The sequence below is a fragment of the Tupaia chinensis genome, unplaced genomic scaffold (genome assembly GCF_000334495.1).
Source record: "Tupaia chinensis unplaced genomic scaffold, TupChi_1.0 Scaffold000047_1, whole genome shotgun sequence".
Classification (NCBI taxonomy): Eukaryota; Metazoa; Chordata; class Mammalia; order Scandentia; family Tupaiidae; genus Tupaia; species Tupaia belangeri.
The window spans coordinates 3,978,577-4,002,078 of NW_006159505.1; the positions used below are offsets into that span (position 1 = coordinate 3,978,577).

The window sequence follows — 23,502 nt, forward strand, 5'->3', positions numbered from 1 at the left end:
ACTTGAACCTTGAACACTGGACTGATGGGCTAGTACACATTCTATGATGGAGGTTGCCATTTGAGGCTAAACTAACAGTCAAGTCCTGAATGACTTCAGCTAGGCCTTGGCCCCAGATGGGGCATGGTGCATCTGGGCATGGTCTCTTCATATAACCCAGACTGCCTGAGGGTTCACAGATTCACTGAATTACATGGAACCAAAGAAAATGAGAAGGATAGATGTTGGGCTAGTAATTAGGTTAGGATGAATTTGATGCTGTTCCAAGATCTGTTAAACACTGTGTAATCCTGAGCAAGTCATTTAAATTTCACTTACACATTCAAGGAAGAGTGTAGAGCAACTACTTTTAGTCAAAGATCTTGTGCCCTCTGGGGCCAACTGGAAAACCACCTAGGTGAGACAGGTCAGTCACGGGTGAGAGTAAAAGCCAGTGACGGTGTTTGGGAACGTATGTGATTCCCCTCCCCGGATGATCCAAATGCAACGTCTGAGAGGCCAGATGAAACATGGCAGCAGTGATAAGGTGGTCTCCTCTGCCACACAACTCCCTGCTTGAAGCAATGCTGTGTGAGCTGAAGGAGACAACAGCACAGAAAAGAAGGAGCCAGAGTCAGGCTCCAGAGTGTCCTGAACTGAAGAAATGACTGGCCCTGCTGGGAACAGAGAGGGCTCTATCTTAGAGGGGGACGCATCTGGTGTTTATAGAGAAAAGACACTAAAAGTGTCATCCAACCAGCTGACACTAGGTTCTCAGTTGCTGGACAACTGGGATCTGAGCACTGAGCCTTCCTACCAGTTATCTTTGACTTCAGTGGTAAACTATTTAATGGTCATGAGTTCCTCCATCCCACAGATAAGCCTTTTTACATTGGGAACTTGCTGCTCCTCCCGCTCAGGGGTGGAATCTACATCTTTACTCCCTTGACACTATATAGACTGGCTCTTGTCAGTGAAGAATTTGTCCAGTCTTTGTTCCAGATTCCTGACACTGGGCGCCCAAAACCCTGGAAATGTCCAGAGTGACAGGAATGTCTTTGTCATTCAGGACCCCAAGCATCACACCTGAGTTCATGCAATAACTCACAAGGGGCGCTGTCCACACCAGAAAGACCAACCGTGTGATTACAGGGTTGAGGCTGTGAGCCAGCCTCACTTGTGGGAAAGGAAGGGGGGCTAGAGATCGAGTTCAAACAAACTGGCAGTGATTTTCCAGTAAACACCTGGACTCTGAGGCTCAAGTGAGCATGCTGGTTGGTAAGCACAGCAATGTGCCAGGAGGGTGATATGCTCTGATTCCGTGGGGAGAAGGCATAGAAACTGCATTTGGGCCGTCCTAGACCTTGCCTGAGGTGTCTTTTCATTTGGCTGGCTCTTATTTGTATCTTCCGTAGTAAAACTGTCAGTGCTGTTCTAGGAACACTTTCTATCAAATTACTGAACCTGGTAGATTATGGGAACTCCCAAATGTACAGCCAACTGTTCATAAGTGGATAGACTGGGGGCCCCTAAACTTGTGGCTGCCATCTAAAATGAGGGCAATCATGTCGGGAACTGTGAAAACAAAGTAGTTCAGTGCAGTCTGTGGAACTCAAGGTCCATTTAAATCTTAAAACTTAAGTAGTAAGCATGGGCTTGAGATTTTGGTTTTGTGCCATACCCATCAGGGTTATTGCCCAAAAAAGCATGTCTTAGTTTACAGTAAACAAATTGTGTGCTGCAGATCAAGTAGAAGAGGAAATTGCTGGGTTAATTCTGCTTAACTCAGTTTACTCACTGCAAAAGGAGTATAGATTTCGCAATGTGACCCCGCCACCTTTCTTCCAGTGTTCTTGAGTTCATGATGTAAAAAGTAAGATACAGTCAGTCAGCTGCCTGCATTATTTAAATGACTCAGTGTTAACTCTTGACAAACAACCTGCGACCTCACCTCTTCTCGCCCTTCTCTTTGTTATACTGGGTTGTCGAAAAGTCATGACACATTTTTGCATAGAAAAATACGTCATGACTTTTCCAATGATCCAATATAGACTAGATTTTTCAGTCACCATTCAGATGGGCATATGTCTGTGAAACCAGAGCTATTCATTGAAGCAAATTCATTTTAAGTCTGGGCTCAAATAAATCATTTTCATTTCACTTATTTTGCTTCAGCCTTCTGTTGAGGTTAACAGAACTCTGCCCTTAAACTTGTGGGGTCTACACTGACCCTGGGGGTTAGCATCAGAATCATATCTCGGTATTTTACTGGCCTTTGACTTGCTTTGACCAATGGAATGTGGCAGAATTGACACTACTTGGATTTCAGAATTTAGCAGTCTGCTTGCTCTCTTGAAACCCTTATGTCTCTGGACTGTAAAGAAGCCTGTAATGAAAAGACCATACAGAGAAAGACACAAAGCCATGCCAACTGTCCACCTGTGCCCAGGTCCCAGCTCACCTGCCAGCTGAATGCCTGAGTCAACCCTTGTGAAACTGGCAGAACCACAGAGCCAATTCAGGTTACTGAGAAACAATAAATTGTTATCCTTTGGAGTCAGTAGTGTTTGGGCTGGCTTGGTATGTAGCAATAGTTAACTGACACAATTTCTCATACAGTTGCATCTGTGGGGAGGCAGTGTATGGAGCTGCCTCCCAAGGATGTGGGTTGGCTAAATGTAGAATTGTACCCTTATTGTAAATGAACAAATCAATATTTAGCTTATGCACACCAGTACACATGTGCTCAGTGAGTAAGTGTCTGCCCCTAGAGAAAAGTTCTCTGTTCTGATGATAAACAAGTGTCTAAGCCTATGACACCAAGGATGAGGTCCTGGGTAGTGGTGTATCTGACAAAGACCTTGCCAGCTTTGGGAAGATCTTGTTAGGGAGCTACTGGGTTTCCTCCTGGTGGGAGCCCCACGTCAGTGCCAGTTTTATCACTTGAGGCAGCCACTGCTATTACCCTGCACTGAGCAGCACTGGAGAGCAATGAAGGCCAGACTGGCTATATGAAACCTGGGCCCTGTCAGTCCAGTTCACCACCGCATCTCCAGGGGGTAGCACAGAGCCTGGCACATGGCAGGATTTGGTAAATACCTGTTCAAGAAATGGGCTTGCTCACTGAGATCTACAGAAATGCCTCTCATGGCTCCATTAACTTACTTATTTTCATTCATTCAAATTACTGTTCCAACTCAAAAACACAAATATAAAGTAAGCCGTTCCTACCTCTGAGGTTGAAAATCCAGGATAAGATGAGAACACAACCTCTGAAACGAAACAGAAACAGAACCAAGGTTGATAAGAGCACTGGCTGACCCCTAGCAGGTCAGGGTCTGGGTCTGCCTCCCAGAGGGACTTCACTGCTCCCTGGCTCCAGTGCTAACTGGGGAGAGGAGCTGGCTGTGACATCAGGTGAGAAGTAAGTCCTCTGCCCTTAGGATAACATCCCAACTCCTTAGCCAGGCCTCAAGGTCCTGCATGATTAGGCCCTGCTTACTTGCCTATTACCCTCTCCCTCAATCACTACATTTCAGCCACACTGACCTCCTTGTAATACTCAAGACCTTTTTAGCTTTAGAACTGCTAGGTAGTCCATACTGAACAGAAAGTTAACCAACTGTCTTAGCAGAGATGAACTGTACAAGAGACATCTGTCAGAGGATTTGAAATTATTGTATATTAGAACAACTAGAATGTGTTAGGTCACTGCATTCAGGAAAGATACGAAGACCCACCAGCCGCATGGTCATAGGAGGCTCCAGGGGGACTTCATTCTTGGGACCACAGAAGAAAACAAGCCAGTAAACGGCCAAGTTCAAACTAATAAAGCAACGTGTGCTGGGATGGATCCCAGGCAGCAGCACTTACTTCTACCCTGACTAATAATGGGACCCCTTCCATGTGTTAATGATATGGTAATGAGAAATGTCACATGACAGTGAAGGGGGAGCAGTAAGAGAAACTGGAATAATGCTTGGCATAACTAACCTTCCCTTCAGTGAGGGTCTGCAAGGGAGTTTGGGAAAGTCTGTGCAGTAAACAAAGTAGGAGAATGAGCCAAGGCTGCAGTTGTGGATACTGAGTGATTCCCTGGAGACACAAAGAGTCCCACATCTAGAAAAATGGGCTACTGCAACACCCTGCCTGAATGCAAACCCTGCCCCTCCCCACGTCATAGGAAGCAACTCCAGAATCTAAGCTTCTGGTTAAGGGTTTCATTAACAGTATGAAAAAAGTCATGAAATAGAAAATAAAAAAGGACAAGCACCTAAAAAAAAAGTTAACAAAAAAATTTTAAACTTTCAAATGGAATAATTATTGGGTTGTCAGAAAAGTCATGATGTGTTTTTCTATACAAAAAATATATCATGACTTTTCCAATGACCCAACAGTATCTTCTGTGAAATTTAAAAAGCAGTTTCATTCCTAAGAAAAAAGGTTGTTACAGAAGTGAAGCTATTAACAAGTTTGTACATTTAAAGTATTATAATCAAACTAAAAACTTAATATATGTGTTGACTAAAAGAAAAGACCCAGTTGAAGAGCTAATTCATAAAATGAGCTGAGCTGAGAGATTTTTCTCAGAATGTAGTACAAAAAGGCAAAAAAAAAAAAAAAAGACAGAAAAGAGGAAAAGAAAGATGCAAAACTTCCAGCATCTGAGAGAATTTCAGAGGAACACTACATAGAAAATGGAAAGGGAAGTAAACTTTTCTCCAAGTAAAGGAAACCCTGTATCTTTGAATGAAAGACCCCTCAAAGTACTGAACAGGATTGATTTAAAAAAAAAAAAAAAGATTTGTGAGGGCCAACAGGGGGCACGGGGGTTGGGGCACTGGACTCCCACATGGCTGACCATGGTTCAAATCCCAGACCTGGCAGGCTTACTTTCTCTCTCTCTTTCTCTCTCTTGAGCACGTGTGCCCTACAGCAAATTTAAAATTAATTCTTAAAAGAAGAAGAAGAAGAAAACAGTGTTGCATACCTAGTAGCATCTTACTAAAATTTCTAAGGGATAGAAAGGAAATCAGAGAGCAAACACACATTTCCTATAAGGAAATGAGACTCAGACTGGAATCAGACTTCTCACTGGCAACAGTAGGCCTAGTGGGCAATGGTGTAAGATCTTCAAAGCTTTAAGGGAAAATTCTTTTAAGGTTAGAATTCTCTATTTAACCAAATTAGCATTCAAGTATGATAACAAAGTAAAGATAATTTGGAGAGCAGTCCATAGCCTAGTGTTAAAGAACCCAGATTCCACATGGCTAACTGTGGTTCCAATTCCAGCCCTGGCAGTTTGAAAAACATGCCAGGCATGAGTGTGTATGTGCGTGCATGTGTGTGTGTGCCCCAAAATCCTGATAGGATAGAGAAAAAGAGGAAAAAGGATTGAGGTGTGTCCTTCAATCCCTTTGAGGTGGAGGATGCTTTCTCCCTCTCTGTCTCTGTTTCTCTCTTACAAGTACACATGTCCTCTGGTAATTAAGAACATAAATAAACAGGGGCCAGCAGGTGGCATGGTGGTTAAGGCACTAGATTCCCACATGGCTGACCACAGTTTGAGTCCCAGACCCAGAAGCTTGAAAAACATGCCAGGTGTGTATGTGTGCATGCCCAAAATCCCGAGAGGAGAATGAGAAAGAAGGGACTGAAGCATGGTCATCCCCCTGGGGGTGATTCCTCACTTTCCCTCTCTCAGTCTTTCTCTGGTAAATGCCTGTGCCCTATGGCAATCAATCAGTCAATCAATCAATCAATCAATCAATCTGTGGATATTTAGGATATCTTCCCACATGGCTCCAGCACTGTACTACAGTGGTGCTCTGTGCCACCATGGCTGGGCCGCAAAATTATCTCAATTTTTTTTTTTTATATTTGCTATAATCTCACATGTACTTGCCAGAGAGAAAGAGAGAGAGAAATAGAGAGATAAATCATCCCCAGTGGAGGAGATGACCATGCCATAATCTCTTCTCTTCTCTTCCATTCTCCTCTGGGAATTTTGGACACACACTCAGATGCACCTGGCATATTTTTCAAGCTGCTGAGTCCAAGACTCAACCCGTGCTGGTGGCTGGCCATATGAAATCCAGCCACCTTAATCACTATGCCACCTAGCTGGTCCCAAAACCATCTTAACTGATAGAGCCAGTTAGGGGGTCACTGAAATATTTTATGTTATTGAAAAATTCAGCTTTAATACAGCAGTTCTCCAGGGAGCCACAGACTTTCAGAATAAACTCTCAGAAAGTTATTCCCATTATTGGGCTACTCTCTGCAACAAGGGGCCTTACTCACCTGTCCGGTCGACGTCCTTTTTCATGGGCAATACAGTATAATCCGGTTGTTCCTCTGAGGCCTCAAACATCCAGGACTTGGGCTGCAGCATTGACTGGGGCCTTTTGTGAGGACTTCCCCTGCCTCCCACCCAGTCCCCTGAGCCGTCTCGGAGCTGAACCTGCTGTAGGTATGGGATCCGGCAAATCCTATTTTGGTCCAGGCTTAACTTCTTTAGTCTTCGATTAAAGAGAGTGAATACAGAATCACAGCAACAATGATACTTCAGAAATATTTACCAAACAACTTTAGGGGAAGAACATGGAATCAGGGTTGGACAGTTACTTCTCTTGTGACTTTGAGCAGTGACTTACTCTCTGGGCCTCAATAGCCCTATCTCAAAAATGGGAAAAATATTTATTAATGTTTCAAAATACTTGTGAAGATTATACGAGATAGGATTTCAACCACCAAAGACCCTCTGCCCAGATTTCACCCTCCTGCTCCCCAGTCAAGCCAGGAGTCAGGATAAGTCAATCAGCAGCCATCTGTATTTGAGTTCTGAGCGTCCTCATTCAGGAATTTCAACCACCGAAGACCCTCTGCCCAGACTTCACCCTCCTGCTCCTCAGGCTAGCCAGGAACCAGTTACAGTACCCTACTTATTCTCTCTGTCTCTTCCATCTCTCGCTCTCTCTTTTTAATACATATATATTTTTACTTTTTAAACTTAGCACTCTGCTGCTCTTTTATTTTCTAATTCTTACCTTCCCCCCGCCCCTATAGGATAAGCCAGTCAGCAGCCATTTATATTTGAGTTCTGAGTGTGCGGTTTTCATTTTTTGACAAAATTTTTTTTCTTCTCTTTTTCTTATTGTTTTGTCTTTCTCTCTCTCTCTTCTTTGTTTTTGTTTCGTTTTGTTTTCCTATTTATTTTCCTTTTCTTTTTATCTTTCTCACTTTTCTGCTCAGCCTCCACACAGTGATTTTTTGGACAAGTCTAGGTGCTCAGTTCACAAATATCTGAATACTTTTAGGGTCAGATTAAGGCTCAATTTTCATTGACTCAGTTGTGCAACAGGAGAAAAATGGTACTATGTACCTCCTTCTGCATTCCTCTGATAGCTCAGATTTAACCCCCAAAATAAGAAAAAACATATAATCCATCAGGTGACCAGAAACCACCACAGAGACATAAGAAATATGAGAAACCAAGAAAATCTCTCTCCTCTAGTGGAAGAGAATAACTCTTCTTCCTCCACAAAGAATAAAAGAGAACTCATGGAAATGGCAGATAGAATTGAAAAGATTCACACTGACAAAGCTAACAGGGATGCAAGAGAAGAGAGACAACAAACTCTAGAAGATGCAGGAGAGAAGAGACACCGAGTTCCAGGAGGTGAGGAAGTTCTCACACGATCTGAAAGAGGAGATACACATCATAAAAAAAGAATCAAAAGGAACTGTTAGAGATGAAGGTTGTAATACAGGAAATCAAAACTTCCCTTGAAAATAGGAAAAGCAGATTAGATCGTGCAGAAGATCAAATCTCAAATGTAGAAGATAGAAACTCTGACCAGAAAAATTCACCAAAAAGACTAAGAAAATACCGCCCCCCCCCAAATGAGAATAACATACAAGTAATACTAGATACCATTAAACACCCAAACATCCATATTATCAGTATTCCCAAAGGTGAAGAAACTAATAATCTATTCCATGAAATCCTGGAAGAAAACTTTTCAAACCTAGAGAGGCATTCAAATATCCAGACCCAAGAAATAAAAAGGACCTCAGATAGAATAGACCCAAGAAGATCTTTCCAAGTCACATCACAGTCAGATTGACCCAAACTACAGAGACAAGATACTAAAATTGGCAAGAGAGAAACATCAAGTTGCTTTCAAAGGATATCCCATAAGGCTAACATTGGACCTCTCATCAGAAATAATGCAAGCAAGGAAAGAATGGGAAAATATATTTAAAGTGTTAAGTCAAAAACAATTTCAACCAAGAATACTATACCCAGCAAGATCGTCTTTCATATGGAAATGTAAGACATAAACATTCTCAGATAAACAAAACCTGAAAGAATTTACCAACACCAGATCAGCTGTCCAAGAAGTGCTGAAAGGAGTGCTATACCAGGAAAACTAAAGTTGGACACACAGAAATAAGAGTACAAGAAACAGGCAAGAGTATGGTCAGCCTAATGGTAGGGACAAGTCCAGAGTTGAATGTTAACTTCCAGAGTTTAACTGGAAAGATCAAACCACAGTAACACTGCAAATTCAATAGAAGAGAGATTAATTATATGAGTCTGAACTAGTGAAATAGAATTTTTTTACTTTAGACTAAAAATTACGGAGACTAGCAGTTAGCGTAATGGCTATGTTGCTAGACTCCCATATAGTCAACTGTGGTTCAAGTCCTGGACCCAGTGGCTTAAACTCACGCCAGGTGCATGTGTGTGCATGCCCAAGATCCCAAGAGAATGGAGGAGAAGGGATTGTGGTGTGGCCATCCTCCCCAAGGGGTGATGCCTTGCTTTCTATCTCTCTGTCTGTCTTTCTGGTGAGCGTACGCACCCTGTAGCAAAAAATCTCTCAAAAAAAAAATTACTGACTTTTTTTTGATGCTTTGATTTCCATATTTAAGGATTTTTGTCTTCTCTTGAACTGTTGATAGGTTCATCTACCTACCATTTGAGCTGAATCCTAACCTTTTTCCTGGCTTTAATTTTTAAGCAAATTTCTCTTTACATTTTTCAATTTCAATATATTAAAACTAAAACTTTTTAAAAATTAAAATGTGTATTAAAAATACCTATTAATGCCTATTTAATGACTACAGTAAACTATATAGCCCCAGCAAGGTGGTACTTTATAGTATGTTCACTTTACTCACTGAGGTTTATGTGTAAAGTCAGACATGCATTCCTGAATATGTATTTATCAGCTGTGCTTGCTCTTGAAAGTCTTTAAATTAATTAAGATCTTTAGTGAATCAATAAAATGTAAAAAAAAAATATGTATGAAAAACAACTGTACATACCAGAGACAGTGTGGGAGAAGGTGGGGAGTTGGCAGAGAGTGAGAGGTAGGGAATCAAGGGGGGGGGGAAATAAAGCAAAATACATAAGAAACAATAAACAGAAAATTATTTGTTGATAACATGTATGATAATATCTTGGATTGAGCCAATATACAATGTATACTGGATGGAAAATCTCATTTTGTATACTATATTGTAGTACAGTGAATGACTGTAAATAAATAAATCGACAAATTTTAACAAATATTTAAAATTTTAAAGATTAGATGAGATAATATGTAAATGACTTGGCATAAAGTGGTACTCAGTAAATGGTAGCTGAATGCAAAATAAACTTTCCAGGGACCTGAAACTTAGCCATTTAGATCCACATTTTCATTGCTTCAATCAGATGGTAGAACTCAGCAGTTAAACTTCCCTTTCTGACTATGATTCTTTTTTCTCCCTGTGTCTTCTCTCAAGGTCAGGGTCTTGTTTTGGATAGTGTCTCTTCCCACCCACCTCTCTCTCTGCTGCATGGCATCCAGTCACATGATCAGAAATGTCCCTACTGACACCCTACTTTGCAGAGGAGTTAACTCTGAGAGAGGGAAAATGATTGACCCTGTGTGTAGCAGAGTGTTGGATTTAAACCCAAGCATTTGGGCTTTCAGAGGTGCACTGAGGGTGTGAGCAAGGCTAGGGGTTACAGTGGGCCCTGTAGAGAGACCTATGCCTTCACCTCCTGAGTCCAGCCAGGCTGGCGAAGCAGTTGGGGTTGGAGAGTTTGTTGTCATCCAGCATCAGTGTCTCCAGCGCTGGAAACCTCAGGATGTACCTCTTGCTCGTCAGCGATGTTACGGATGCCTCCCTGTGAGTGCCAAGATGGAGAGCGATGACCCAGAGAATGAGCTCCGCCATTCCCAGGAAGGGACAGAGGACAGGGAGGGGATCGACAGGGAGGCATTATAGCTGCGGAATATCTCTGGTATCCAAGAGATGGGTAAGAGATGCAAGTCCCTCCCCACTGACCCCTGCCCCAAAGCCCACCCCTACACACACTGCTCTGTGTGGAGGTGAGACCAGGCTGGAGCAGGCTGGGGGGCACTGGCAGTGTGGAAATGCCAGAGTGAATGAGGCATGAGCCGGCTGACTGAGGGAGCATTCTGCAGGTGGAACACAGTACAGTTTGGTCTCAGGGAAGTCTCAGGTATGCTGTGTGACCCCACGGACAGGCAAGCATGGAGCACTAGGCGACAATGGCACCAGCTGGGTAGGCTGGGGGAAAGGCACCAGCCTTGACTGTAGCGAGGCATTCCTCTTCCTCTCAAGTGACTTCCTCACATGCTCATGTCATTCAGGAGATGAGAAATCTCTTTTTAATCTCAAGCTTTGAGCATGCCCCAAAACACCAGAGTGAGAGTTAAGAGGCTGAGGTACTGAATTTTACAGGTGGGTAGGAAGTGGTAGCCTTTAGGTACTACCATCGTGTGACCTCATTTATACCCCCAGGGGGATGAGAACTGGATAACTCTATTTAAATTCACACAGGCAGTTGACACAAATCACATTTTTATCTTTCTCTCCATACTCCACCCCATCCACACACCACAATAAGAACACACATGAACATCTGGCACAAATACATATACCCTTATAAAAACCACACACACACACACACACACGAGGACAGAAAATGAACATTCTTCAGAGCCTGTGATATCCCTGGCATTGCGTTAAGTGTTTTACCTGTGTTAACCTCAAACAGCCCTGGGGATCCTTTCCATAACAACCTCAGGGCGACTTGCCAAAAGCCTCATAGCTAGACAGTGGCAGAGCTCCAGCCAGCACTGAGGGCCACCTGACTCCAAATCCAGGCCCTTTCCACCACCACACACCACCTCTCCCGGTCACATCTACAAGCCCCCTTTGAATGGGAGGGTGCGGAGATGAAAGGGGGAGCTGTCACTTCGGCTAGAGAGGGCTTAACAAAGGCAGGTGGTGGGTTCACGGCCAGGACTACAGCATATGCCCAAAGTCAGGAATATTTCCCAGGTAAGCGGGCAAACAGATGTGTATCTGTTCCTTCACACTCTTGAATCTCTTTCACAGACATTCATGTATCCAGGGACTGAGAAAAGAAAGAAAAGAGAACACTCAGCTCCCTTCCAGGTGCTCACAGTCGTCCGATGGACGAGACAACACGCTGCACACAGTGGGACAATGCTGTGATGGAAACGGGCAGGAGAGCTCAGGTAGGCGGTGTTAAGCCAAACGAGGAAGAGTGGAGAGGGAATGTGCTATGCTCTGAGCCATGGTGAGAGAGAGAAAAAAAACATCTCTGTGGCTGAATCTGCAATGTAATTAGGATCTCTGGGCAGCCATGCTTCCCATCACGGGGCTCAGGGCCCGCAGGGACACAGGCAGCCCACCTGCGAAGGAAAAGTGGCGAGTCAGAGAGGAGCAGATGTGAAAGTCAAGACGCACGACCTCGGCTGCTCCACAGTGCTTGGGAAGCCCAGGAAAGCTGTCACGAAGAGCCCTGCAGCAATGTGTGGAACCAGCTTGAAGCTCTAAGACAGGCACTCAAAAGAAGACAGGAAAGGAAGCCTTTAGTTCACAGTATTTCAAGGTCATGGGGGACCAGCTTCCTCTCCCTGGAAGGAACAATTTCATACAGCAGATTTCTTTTTTTCTTTTTCTTTTTTAATGAGAGAGAAGGAAAGAGAGGAGGAGGGAGAGAGACAGAGACGGGCATTTTTGACAGGGTCTCTCTGTGTCACGATCCTTCTGCCCCGGACTCCCAATTAGCCAGGATTATAGGTGTGTGCAACTGTGCCCGGCGCATACACTGAATTTTTAATCTCTACCTGAGAGCCATTACAGAATGGTGTGCAGTAGCTCTATGGAACAAGGCGGTCCACTGAAAACAGTGAGAATGATAAAACATAGAAGAAATAAAGATCCATCAGAGATGTGAGGACAGGAAGGAAGCAGTATGCCAAATACAAAAACCCAGAAAGAGTGACTACACAAGGGAAGCTACTACACAAGCTAGCCTCGGGGCATCTACTGGCCCTGCTGAAAATGATGGATGGTTTAAGTCTCGCAAGACCAGAGAATCAAAGCCCAGGGCACACTGGAGATGGGGCATCTAATCAGAGACCTCCTATGGGAATCTGGGACCCTAAAGGCATACACCTTCAGGATGGAATGAACCAGACTAAACGCATTCCCCTCATCCCATAACCAGAGGAAAAATATCTTGCAGTGAACAGAAAAGGGGTGGGGGGGGGAGGAGGCAAACTCGTTCTCTTGCAAAACTATTGCTCAAATCTGTACCATCCAGAAAAAAATCCAGTCAGGAGTCGAATTTAAAGCTATTCCATACAGAGTGCCCCCAAGCACCTGGTTAAAATAAATGAAAAGGTTGTAGTACTGCAGACTAAATAATGTGTGCCAACTCTTCCCTGAGTATAAACTAGGAAATTCAAACAAAATATACTTTAAAAATGATTTAAGGGGCCAGCAGGTGGCATGGTGGTTAAGGAGCTCGACTCCCACATGGCTGACCACAGTTGGAATCCCAGACCTGGCAACTTGCTTTTTCACTCTCTCTCCTCTCTCTCTCTCTCTCTCTCTCTCATGAGTACATGTGCCCTATAGCAAATTAAATAATAATAATAATAATAATAAAATTAAATAAGTTTTAAGAGAAATTTTTGGTATAGGTTATGTGGGCTTGCCAGAGAGACAGAGAGAGACAAAGAGACAGAAAGCAAGAAATCACTCCCATGGGTGAATGGCTACACAGCAATTCCTTCTCCTCCATTCTCCTTTCAGGATCTGGGACATGCATGCACAGGCTTGGAGCACAAGTTTTAAGCTACCGGGTCTGGGACTTGAACCGCAGTCAACTAGGCAGGAGTCCAGTGACATAACAATTAAGCATCTACTGGTCCCAAATAATTTTTTTTAAATTTGCTTTCTAGTACCTGGGAACTAACAGCTGTGAAAAAAATCATGGGAGCAAGATTTGAAATAAGGAAATGCAAAGGGTTCATGCACCATTTGATGCCACTTTCCTCCTAGGCCTGTCTGCTGAACTCCAGAAATGGAGGGAAGACTGAGAAGCTGGGCAGAGATTCTGACAGCTTTGCTAGTCCAGGACCACAAGCTGGAGTCTGGAGCGTGCCACAGAATGAAAGCCAAAGTGCCCATGCTAAGTGAGGGTGCTGAAGGACTACACCCTGGGAGCAAGTGTATACTAGAAATAATGCTGCCCTTGTAGAGACCAGAGACGGACTAGCTTCAAATAATTTTTAACTCATCACTGGATTGCAATGAGTTAAAATTATATTAATAGAAGGTCAAAAAACTTGATCTGGTGAGAAAAAATGACTTAGTTGCTGAAAGGGAGAATCATGGTCATTCATTCAGTTTTCTATTTGCATTTTAATTAAAACTAATTAAGCTTAAATAAAGTTGAATTAAGTTCCTCCTCACAGTTAGCCACATTTCAAGTACTCAACAGCTCAACATGGCCAGTAGCTGCTATACTGCATGCAGATACAGAACATTTCCAACACTGCGGGTAGTTCTCTACACCAGGGCTAGCTGAGGCCTAGTTAAGATTACTAGACAGTATCTTCAAACTCGTGCTAAACTCTGGGGACAGGAGAGGCACAGCGGCCCATTCCTCAAAGGAGAAATCATGAAGGGCAAATGACAGAATGGGATTTATCGAGTGTTTCAAATGAACTCAGAGAACGGCTACTACTTTGTAGTTAAGTCCACAGTTCCTGAAATAAGACACACGAAATAACTGGGATAATACCCCCACTTGTTTACTGACCAACTAAGTGTCACAGCAGAAAGTGCCGAACTGAAATCCCAGGAACTTTTCTTCTCAGCAGTAAACCTAAATTAAACTAATACTGCATCTTGGGCTGGCTCCATGTCCTAGAGGGTAAGGAAGCCCAATCCCACACGGCTGACCATATGGTTTGAATCCTGAGCCCAGCAGCCTGAAAAACACACTGGGGGCATGGACTTGCGTGCCAAAAATCTCAACAGGATGGAGAAATGGAGGAGAAGGAATTGTGATATGATGACATGCATCTTTATTTATTGTTTTTTTTGGAGAGGTTTTCGCTACAGGGCGCATGCGCTCGCCAGCCAGACAGAGAGAGACATAGAGACAGAAAGCGAGAAATCACCCCCCAGAGGGGATGGTCACGCCGCAATCCCTTCTCCTCCATTCTCCTCTCGGGATCTTGGGCACACACGCACATGCGCCTGGCCTGAGTTTTAAGCAACCAGGTCCGGGACGCGAACCACGGTTGACTACATGGGAATCCAGCGACATAGCCATTACGCTAACTGCTGGTTCCCACAACACGCATCTTAAGGCTGCTTTCTGTCTTTCCCTTTCTCTTTCTTTCTCTAGTCAAATTAAGTAATAATAATAACAAAATTAAATAAGTAAATTATTATTTTTTAAAAAGAAAGCTCTCTCTGGTAATTACAGAGATACATACATACATAATTACATACATACATTCATACATCTATCTCAGGTAATTACAGAGATAAGTAAGGGCTAGAAACTAGATGGAAGGACAGTGATTCCTATGACATTCTAACATCTCTTGGTTAGTTTGGCTTGTGCAGCAGACAGGTCTTCAATGACTATAGATTACTGTAAGTACAATCAACTAGTGACTCCAACTTCAGCTCCTGTTCCAGATGTGGTTTTTTTTACTGTAGCAAATCAACAACATACTCCCTGGCACCTTAGATACAGCCAAAGGCCTGCCGAATGTTTCCATTGTTTCTTATTCAGTGATCAGGAACCACTCAGTGCAGTCTCCCTATGCCTGACTCTGTACTTCCAGGGTCAGACGCAGTGATCAATGATCAGAGCACGGATCCCCAACATTTGGAGGGCAGGGGCCTTTTGGCTTATTCTCACTCCTGCGAGCTGTGTGAGTTACCCTAGAACACATGCATGACTGTCTACCATGAGATTGGAGGCTAGGGTAGGTGGCTGCTACTGGGCTAAGAGCTGAAATGGACTAAAATTAACTTTAATTTGCTGTCCAATCTTCCCCTGGAAGATGCAAGCCTTCAATAGAGCTCAGTATTATTAAACAGACAAATTCTGTCAATACAAATACTGTCTAGGTGAGAAAACAGAATCTTGGTGCTTCCTAATCTATCGTCTTCCCAAAATCCTCTGGTGAAATATTTTGATGCTTTCACTAAGCAAAGCTGGGGAAATGGGGACCCTGACTTACAGCATGATGTGTTCCATAAACCAGAACCAATCCTGATGGTGGTTTTTTATTTTTTGGGGGGGGAGGGGGAGAGGTTTCTGCTATAGGGCGTGTGTGCTCGCCAGAAAGACAGAGAGAGACAGAGAGATAGAAAGCGAGAAATCACCCCCAGGGGAGATGGCCACACCACAATCCCTCCTCCTCCATTCTCCTCTCAGCATCTAGGGCACTCATGCACACAGATGTAGCATGAATTTAAACTGGCAGCTTTCTCTCTCTCTCCCCCCCACCCCCCCATCTCCCTCATCCTCCCTCCCGGCTTCTCTCTCTCACTCTCTGGTAAAATTTAACTTAATTAATTAATTGTTAAATAAAGTAATTCTTGAAAAAGAAAAAAAGGAAGGGGGTACAAGTAGCTTCAGTGTGAGAGGAAGTTTCTTCATGCTAGGTGAAAGCATATCATGGTTTCTATCATCGTCTGGAAATTAAACGTGGGAGAAGGACAAGAGTAGATGTTGGGGTTCCAAGTAGTGGATGGTGCCAATCATATGCCTATTTGCTATCAGCCTTCATTTCTTCCCTCTGTGCTCTGCTGAATATCGTACGGGTTGCAACCACCAACTGATACTTCCCAGACACCTTCCAGCTGGCTTCCAGTTAGGCACTACTAATGGAAGGGGCTGATGAGCAACTGGAAGGCCAGAGCAGGCGGGAAAGCAACTCTCCTGTTTGGTTTCCGATTCTGGCTGCAGTAGAGAGAGTGCAGCAGCAATGGCCAAATGAACTGGGGTGGCTATGCAGGGAGAAGCTCCGGCTCAGGTTAAGACAGCACATCTTCAGCAGATCTAGAACTACAGCAATGGCTTCTCTAAAGGCCCAGCAGCAGGTACAGACTTGTGGGTGCCAGGCCAGCAGTGGTAGCAACTTCTAGTCTCTGGGTATCAACCCTTCCTTTTTGTTCTTCCCATAGCTATCTTCTCTGTTTTACTCTTCCAGTCCTTCCAACACCTACATAACCAATTCCATCTATTTATCATTGGTGATATTTCAGGTGGAATAAAGGGTCTGTGGGTAGGATTTTTAAGAGTCCTTATTTTTAAAGGTATATACATCTTTACAGATGAAGTGATATAAATCTGTAGATTCATTTATGGCTGAATTAATCTAACGCTGGATACATCTGAGATGTTTCTTTTCTTTTTATAAATGCCAGAGCGTACATGTGCTTGCCAGAAAAAGAGACAGAGAGAGAGGAAGAGAGAGGGGGAGAGGGAGAAACCACTTCATCAGTGGAGCATGGCCATGCCACAAATCCCTTCTCCATTTCTCTATCCTGTCAAGATTTGGGGAACACATACATGCCCAAGTGCCCAGAGTGTTTGTCAAGCCTCTGGGACCAGGATTCAAACAACATGGTTGGCCATGTGGGATCTGGCTCCCTAGCCACTGGGCCACAAGGACAGCCCCAGGGACTTTTCTTAAGAATAATCTAAACTGGGACCAGCACATGGCATAGTGGTTACGTCGCTGGATTCCTACATAGTTGACCATGGTTCAAATCCCAGACCCTGAGGCTTGAAACTTACACCAGGCGCATGTGCAAAACCTTGAGAGGAGAAGAGAGGAGAAGGGATTGTGGCATGGCCATCCTTCCGGAGGGTGGTGGTGGTGATATCTTGCTTTCTCTTTCTGTTTCTGTCTCTCTGGCAAGCACACATGCCCTTTAGCAAAAATCTCTCAAAAAAAAAAAAAAAGAAAGAATCTGGTGAGAATCACAGAATGATAGATACATCAAAGTTCATTTTACTGTTAACTTTACTTTTTTCCATAATAAAATGCCAACTATGATCTCTCCCCAATAAGAATAAAATAAATTCTATCTATTTTCAATTTCTCAAGTAGCTTTGTCTTTTTGGTTAGAGTCTGACTGAGACACGTCTTGTCATGGAGAAAGCCTAAGAATGAAGATAACACCAAAGAAATAAAAATGCACACATGTGTGTGGGAGCAAGTAACAGAGAGGGTGATGGAAGTTGCGCACGTGCCCGAAAAAGACAGAAGTACACACAGAGCCCTGATAACATCCTGTGCACCCATAGTCAGCTAAATGAACCTAGTGGTTCACCTTAGGACTTTGCAGAAACATAAGCCAATAAATTCCCTTTCGGCTGAAGCTTGCTTGCATTGGACTTAAGTAACTTGCAAGTGAAAGAACCTGACTAATGACATCCCTAAGATAACAAGAACTTCTGTTATCCCAACCGTGCTGACAACTAACAACTACCACTGTCACTATAATATCTACCATCTCTGGCATCGTAGCAATGCACACTATCTCCATGACTTTTGCCATCACCACACCTAAATGAGTTAACATGCACTGAATACCTACTATGTGCAAAGCACTGAGTGATGCAAGTCAAACCTGAGTGAGGCTGAGCCCCTGCATTCCAAGAGTTCACAAGGTAGTTGGGGAGACCATAGACACCATCAATCTACCTATTTGTTAGAAAAATATAAATATATTTGTGAGGCATAATTCATAACAGAATATGCTAAGTACTAAACTACCTGGGGAAACATTAAATTCTACTAATTCTTGGAAGAGGGATGGGCTAAAACAGTTAAGAAAAGGTTTCTGGTAAGGGAAGGAAGAGGGCCTAAGCTGGGCCTTGGAATATGTACAGAATCTACAAAAGAGAATATGAATGGTCATGAGCTTGGTTTTGGGATAATATGGACTCGGTCCAAGCCCTGGGTCCTCCTGACTGGCTTTGTAACTTTGGGTGAGTTATTTAGCCAGATTTGCTTCAGACTCATCTGAAAAATGGGAATATTAACAGGACACCCACCTCATGGAGTTGTTGTGACGATTAAAGAGTTAACATGCAAGGAGCTGGCAATGGTGTGTGGCACAGAATAAGCACCACATATGTGTTCTTATTATGAAAGAAGGTCTAGGACTTTCCAGCCAGGAGGAATGGCCTCAGCAAAGGTGTAGGGTGGGAACATATAAAGCCTGTTTGGAGACCAGTGAATGGACTCATGAAGCAGAATTGTTAGATAAAAGCAATATCTACAATTTACAAATGACCAACCAATGACAGGGAAACACGTGTCTGTCCTCACAGCGCACAGGAAGGTGGGTGCCCGGCTGAGGGTGCTTCAGTGGGTGGCATTCTCTCTGCTTGAGTGCTCACAGACTGTCTTTACAGCCCTTCTAAGTGGTTCTGGACTGTTCCCCTGGATACTCGAACCCAGACCAAGGCTCCTGAGGGAACACACAGGAGATACTCTAGGGTGTGGAACTTACTGCTCTGTGACAGCCATATTGGGTGGCAGAGAGGTGAGCCCATTGCCTGTGAGGAGCAGGACACGGAGGTGTGGCAGAATCCCCAGATCATAGATGGCCTCCGCCGTCAGGCTGTTGAAGGAAAGGTCCAAGAACTACCATGCAAAGATAAAAGGTGGGGAACAGAGGCACTGTGTGTGACAATGATGCTCAGACATGACCTGAGAACTAACTACTGTTTTGGGTTTTCCCCCAAACTTTCAGAGTATCTGATCACCCACAAGTCCCATAACCACAGGATAAAGTCCTCCGGGCTCTCTGGATTAATATTCAGGGCCTCCTGGAGTAGGTTCTTAACCTATTTACCAGCCTTAGCTGCCACTGCAAACCTTTGCTTATCCTGTGGTGCTGTCCAAAGTGACTCTCCCCATCCTGGCCTCAACCTACCTAGAGATCTTTTCTTGTGCTTTTTATCCAAACAGGACTGCTCTTCCCTTATGTATCTGAACCAAAGTCCCGAAAGACCAGCTCAAAGTTGCCTTTTTATACTTTACAAATCTTACCTAATTCCCCAGCTATATGGAATCTCTCCCTCCCTCCCTCAGTATGCTTTATTGCGACCACTCTCAGGGTATTTCTCAAAGCCTGCTGGCTATGTGAAATAGCTGAGTATGTATCTGAGGAATAGGTGTTGGGATATGCCTGTGCTACAAAGTGGTGGGCTAGGTCATAAACTCTTTGAGGTTGAGGGTCATGCAACTGTAATGCTGTACCCTTGTAATTGAGCATAGCACCCAGCACAAAGTAGGTACACATAAAAAATGAGCTGAAATGAACTGGCTCATGAAGGCATGACCCAAACTGCCACCCCATCCCCAACCACCCTCTACTTAGTCACCTGGATTCATGAGATAGAATGAGATAGTTAACTGGGACCAAGCGGCCAGCCAGGAATTTCTGGCTGAATTTCTTTCTGCAAAGACAGGTAATTGGATAAATGACACCTGCCCGTTCTTTGTTCCCTCTCTCCTGAGCCTCTCCAGACACTCATGTTAGCTCTTATACACAAGTCAGCTCCTTCTCTCCAACCCCACTTGCGTGCTTCCCCCATCCCAATTTCTCTGCCCAAATTGAAGTCTCCTGAAGAGGAGCAGTCTTGGCACCTTATCCAGCTGGTGCAGGAGCAAGGTCTTGCTCAGCTACATCAGTGTAATGGAGCTGGTCAGACTCAGACATACTGCGGGTCACTGCCAGAGAAGGCTGGGTTTGATCTGACTCTCTGAAGTAATTAACTGATGGGCTCTGTAGGCATGGATTTAGGTCCTGGGTAATTGTGTCATTTTGAGCAAATTATTTAACCTTCCTCATCTATAACGTAGAAATCAGTGATTCCTATGGCCTGGAGTTTGGTGCACAGTAAATGCTTAATTAATGCTGGCTGTCACTGTCATCATCATCACCATCCCTTCACTTACCAGCCCTATGCTGAAGGCTTACTTTCTATCAGTCCCTGCCCTCTGGGAGCTCTTGGCCTACTCAGGTAGAGGTATAGAGTCCTGCATTGCTTAAACATGGAACACACGCTGAGAAATGTGTCATTAGATGATTTTGTCATGTGAACATCAAAGAATGTAAGTATACAGACCTAGACGTTATAGCCTACCACAAACCCACAGTACACGTATAGACAATTATAATTTTTATGGGATCGCTGTCATATAAGCAGTCCATCGTAGACCAAACATCATTATGGGGCATGTCTGTATGTGTCTGATAAGTAGCAATAATGCTGGAATCGATGTCTGTACACAGACCCACAGGGGCACAAAGACAGAAATGGCTAGTTCTACCGGGGTCAGGACGGGCTTCACAGAGCAGGTGACATGTGAGTGATCCTCAGAGACTAGAAGGTATTCACCAAATTGTTAGGAGCAAAGAGACATTCAAGGCATTGAGTGACATGTATAGAATCTAGGAGACAGGAGGCAGCCTTGCTTGTTCTGAGAACTGCCAGCAGTTTGGGTATAACTGAAACCCAGAGTGGAGGGAGGGTTTGGTAAGACTGGTCAGACCATGAAAGATACCAAGCACCAAGGACGTGCAGAGTTCATGCTGCCATCAGCAAATTCTAAGGTCTGGGGACTCATGCAAGGAAGCAATCCCACTTGGTTGGAGCAAAGAGAGAAACTTTCAAGGAGGAGGGCTGGAAAGCTGGCTTAGATAAGCACAAGTAAAGGTGGACAGCCTTCAATACCTACAGACTCTGTCTACCTCCTTAATATTCCTATGCTTGCTTTCCACAGTGCATTCTTCATACAGTAGCCAGAATGATTATGTTTTTTTTAAAAAAAAAAAAAAAACACAATTAAAAAAAAAAAAAAAGAAAACAGGACCTTACCATCTCTCAATTTAAAAACTTCAATGACAAGCCAGCAGATGGCACAGGGGTTAAGATGCTGGATCCAACATAACTGATTCAGCAGTTCAAATACTAGACTCTGTGGCTTGAAAATATCACGCGTGTGTGCACATGGGTGTGCACATGTGTATGTGCCCAAAATCCTGAGAAGAGAGTGAAGAAGGAGGGATTGCAACATGGCCACTCTACTGAGAGGGTGATTTCTCACTTCTCTCTGTCGCTCTCTGGTAAGCACATGTACCCTATAGCAAAAACCAAAAGCAAAACAAAAAAAACCTTCAGTGGATTCCTATTCTCCATAAGATAAGGCTTAAATTCCTTGGCAGTTTCTAAAATTCTCTCTCTATTCTACTCTTCTCCAGGCTCACACGTCACTATATTCGCCTCACACTCCATCTAACCAAACTGAGCTGTTTCATCAGTGCTTGAGCTCAAGAGTTGGCAAACTAAGCCTGGAGGTCAAGTCCAGCATGCTGACAGTTTCATATGGCCCGTGAAGTAAGAATAGTTTTTATATTTTTAAAATAGCTGAAAAAGAAATCAGAAAAATAATAATGTGTTATACGTGAACATTGTGTGAAATTCAAATGTCAATATGATAGATAAAGTTTCACTGGGACATAGCCATGTTTGTCAGTCATGTATTGTCTTCCTCTAACACAGCAGAACTGACTTGAAATGACCATGCGGACCCCAAAGCCTAACATATTTATTGTTTGGTCTCATAACGGAAAAGCTTATAAATCCCTGTTCTAGTTGCTTCAGCTATTTAGTGTTGGATCTAAATGTCCTCTTCACAGAATCAAGGGTAGCATAGAAAAATGAATAGTTTTAGAGTGACAGGACACAGTGCTAGCCCAGAATTTTCCAAGGTGGGAACTGAAGTCCCAGAGGAAGTAATCTATCTGGCCAAGAAGGCACAGCAAAGTCCTGGCAGAACCAAGATGAGAAACAGGGTCTGCTGACTGCCGGAGCAGGGCTCCAGTGGAACCCTTTTCAGGTCTGAAGCAAATCATGGCAGAGAAGTTAAGTTTTTCTACACTAACTCTTAAAGAGTACTGCTCTAGGCTTTCTCCCCAGTACAGCCTTTTGGGAAAATGAGGACTGAAGATTCCCGACCTGGCTACTACTTCTGTTGAGTCATATCAAGTTTCAGTACACACCAAAGAATTCATTACTGTGAATTGTGAAGTCAGGATATTTAACAGGTTTATCCTTTTCTCAGGGAATCCTTACAAATCCTAGAGAGATGGAAATTAACAACTGGTCAGGGGATTTCCTCTTCTTATTTATATTCTACATTTTAACTTTAGTCTCTTCTCTGAGGTAAATAAATTCTCTTGAGTAAGGGTGGGTCTGCTGGATAAAATCATCTTTATCAGATGCTAACGAACAGCAGGGCCTCCAAAAGGTCAATAATAAGTAACCACTGGATCTAAGCTACTCAGTGGCATCAGAGCCTGAGGTCACATCCCCTTCCCGTGCCCACCAGTACTTGAAATAGAGGCCTGAAATGGTAAGGTGAGGAGGACCATGTCTGCCACAATCCACAACAGGTGGGATCTCAATGGCTACTCTTTGAAAAAGTAGAACAAAATACTTAAGAAGCTCCAAGACCTGGAGGGCAGGGAAATGGCTCCCTGTATCACTAGAGCATCTAGAACCCACGTCTCACTGTCTATAGGAGAGATACACTACAAGATGCTGTTTAATATAGTACAAAACTGCATTAGTTGTTGTAAATTTACCTTCTTTTTTAAAACTTTCTAGAGGTATGACTCCTGGATAAGTCTAAGGATCAATCCTGTCCCAAATTTTAGTAAATTGCTCTTATTTGTCTTTGGTATAACTTGAAACCATGGAGAGAAGGTATCATTGTACCCAGTAGAATATGCTTTCAGAATGTAAGGTCATATAAGCCATTTTAGGAAGATGACCATTCTTAGAGGACTTTTTAAAAATCTTTTTAAAAACTTTTTTTTATTTTTTATTTTTTAATTAAACCTTGGCATATAGAGGCTATCAACTCTGAAAAAATCACTCTGTGTAAGGTCCCCCTTTCTGAGACCAGGGTAAGTGAGGCTTTTGTGAAGAATGGCTAACCCTTGATGTCTGAAGATGAGGTCATTTAAGTTACCAACTCTTTGGGGTCAACCCTAAGGCTCCTAATGATGGTCATTGTGCTGAGGTTTGAATGTGAAACATTTTTACCACTATGT

At 43.4% G+C, this 23,502-nt stretch overlaps 1 protein-coding gene and 1 long non-coding RNA gene across 4 annotated transcripts in view; one reads left to right on the forward strand and one right to left on the reverse strand.

Annotated features, from left to right (window-relative positions):
• Positions 1-23,502, reverse strand: part of XRRA1 (X-ray radiation resistance associated 1) — a 62,010-nt gene that overhangs the window by 12,868 nt on the left and 25,640 nt on the right. For 2 of the 3 annotated variants that reach the window (XM_014590608.2, XM_014590604.2), the window contains exons 9-12: positions 18,886-19,019; positions 10,037-10,165; positions 6,283-6,500; positions 3,211-3,251 (exon numbers count right to left, since the gene is read on the reverse strand). In XM_014590608.2, the coding sequence (XP_014446094.1) occupies positions 3,211-3,251; positions 6,283-6,500; positions 10,037-10,165; positions 18,886-19,019 (522 nt within the window). The remainder of the gene's footprint in view (positions 1-3,210; positions 3,252-6,282; positions 6,501-10,036; positions 10,166-18,885; positions 19,020-23,502) is intronic. The other variant, XM_027774183.1, reaches the window with a different exon arrangement.
• LOC102488456 (uncharacterized) overlaps positions 1-23,502 on the forward strand; it is a 31,116-nt gene that overhangs the window by 867 nt on the left and 6,747 nt on the right. Inside the window, exons 2-3 of the long non-coding RNA XR_333384.3 lie at positions 11,407-11,549; positions 21,646-21,781. This is a non-coding gene — a long non-coding RNA (uncharacterized LOC102488456). The remainder of the gene's footprint in view (positions 1-11,406; positions 11,550-21,645; positions 21,782-23,502) is intronic.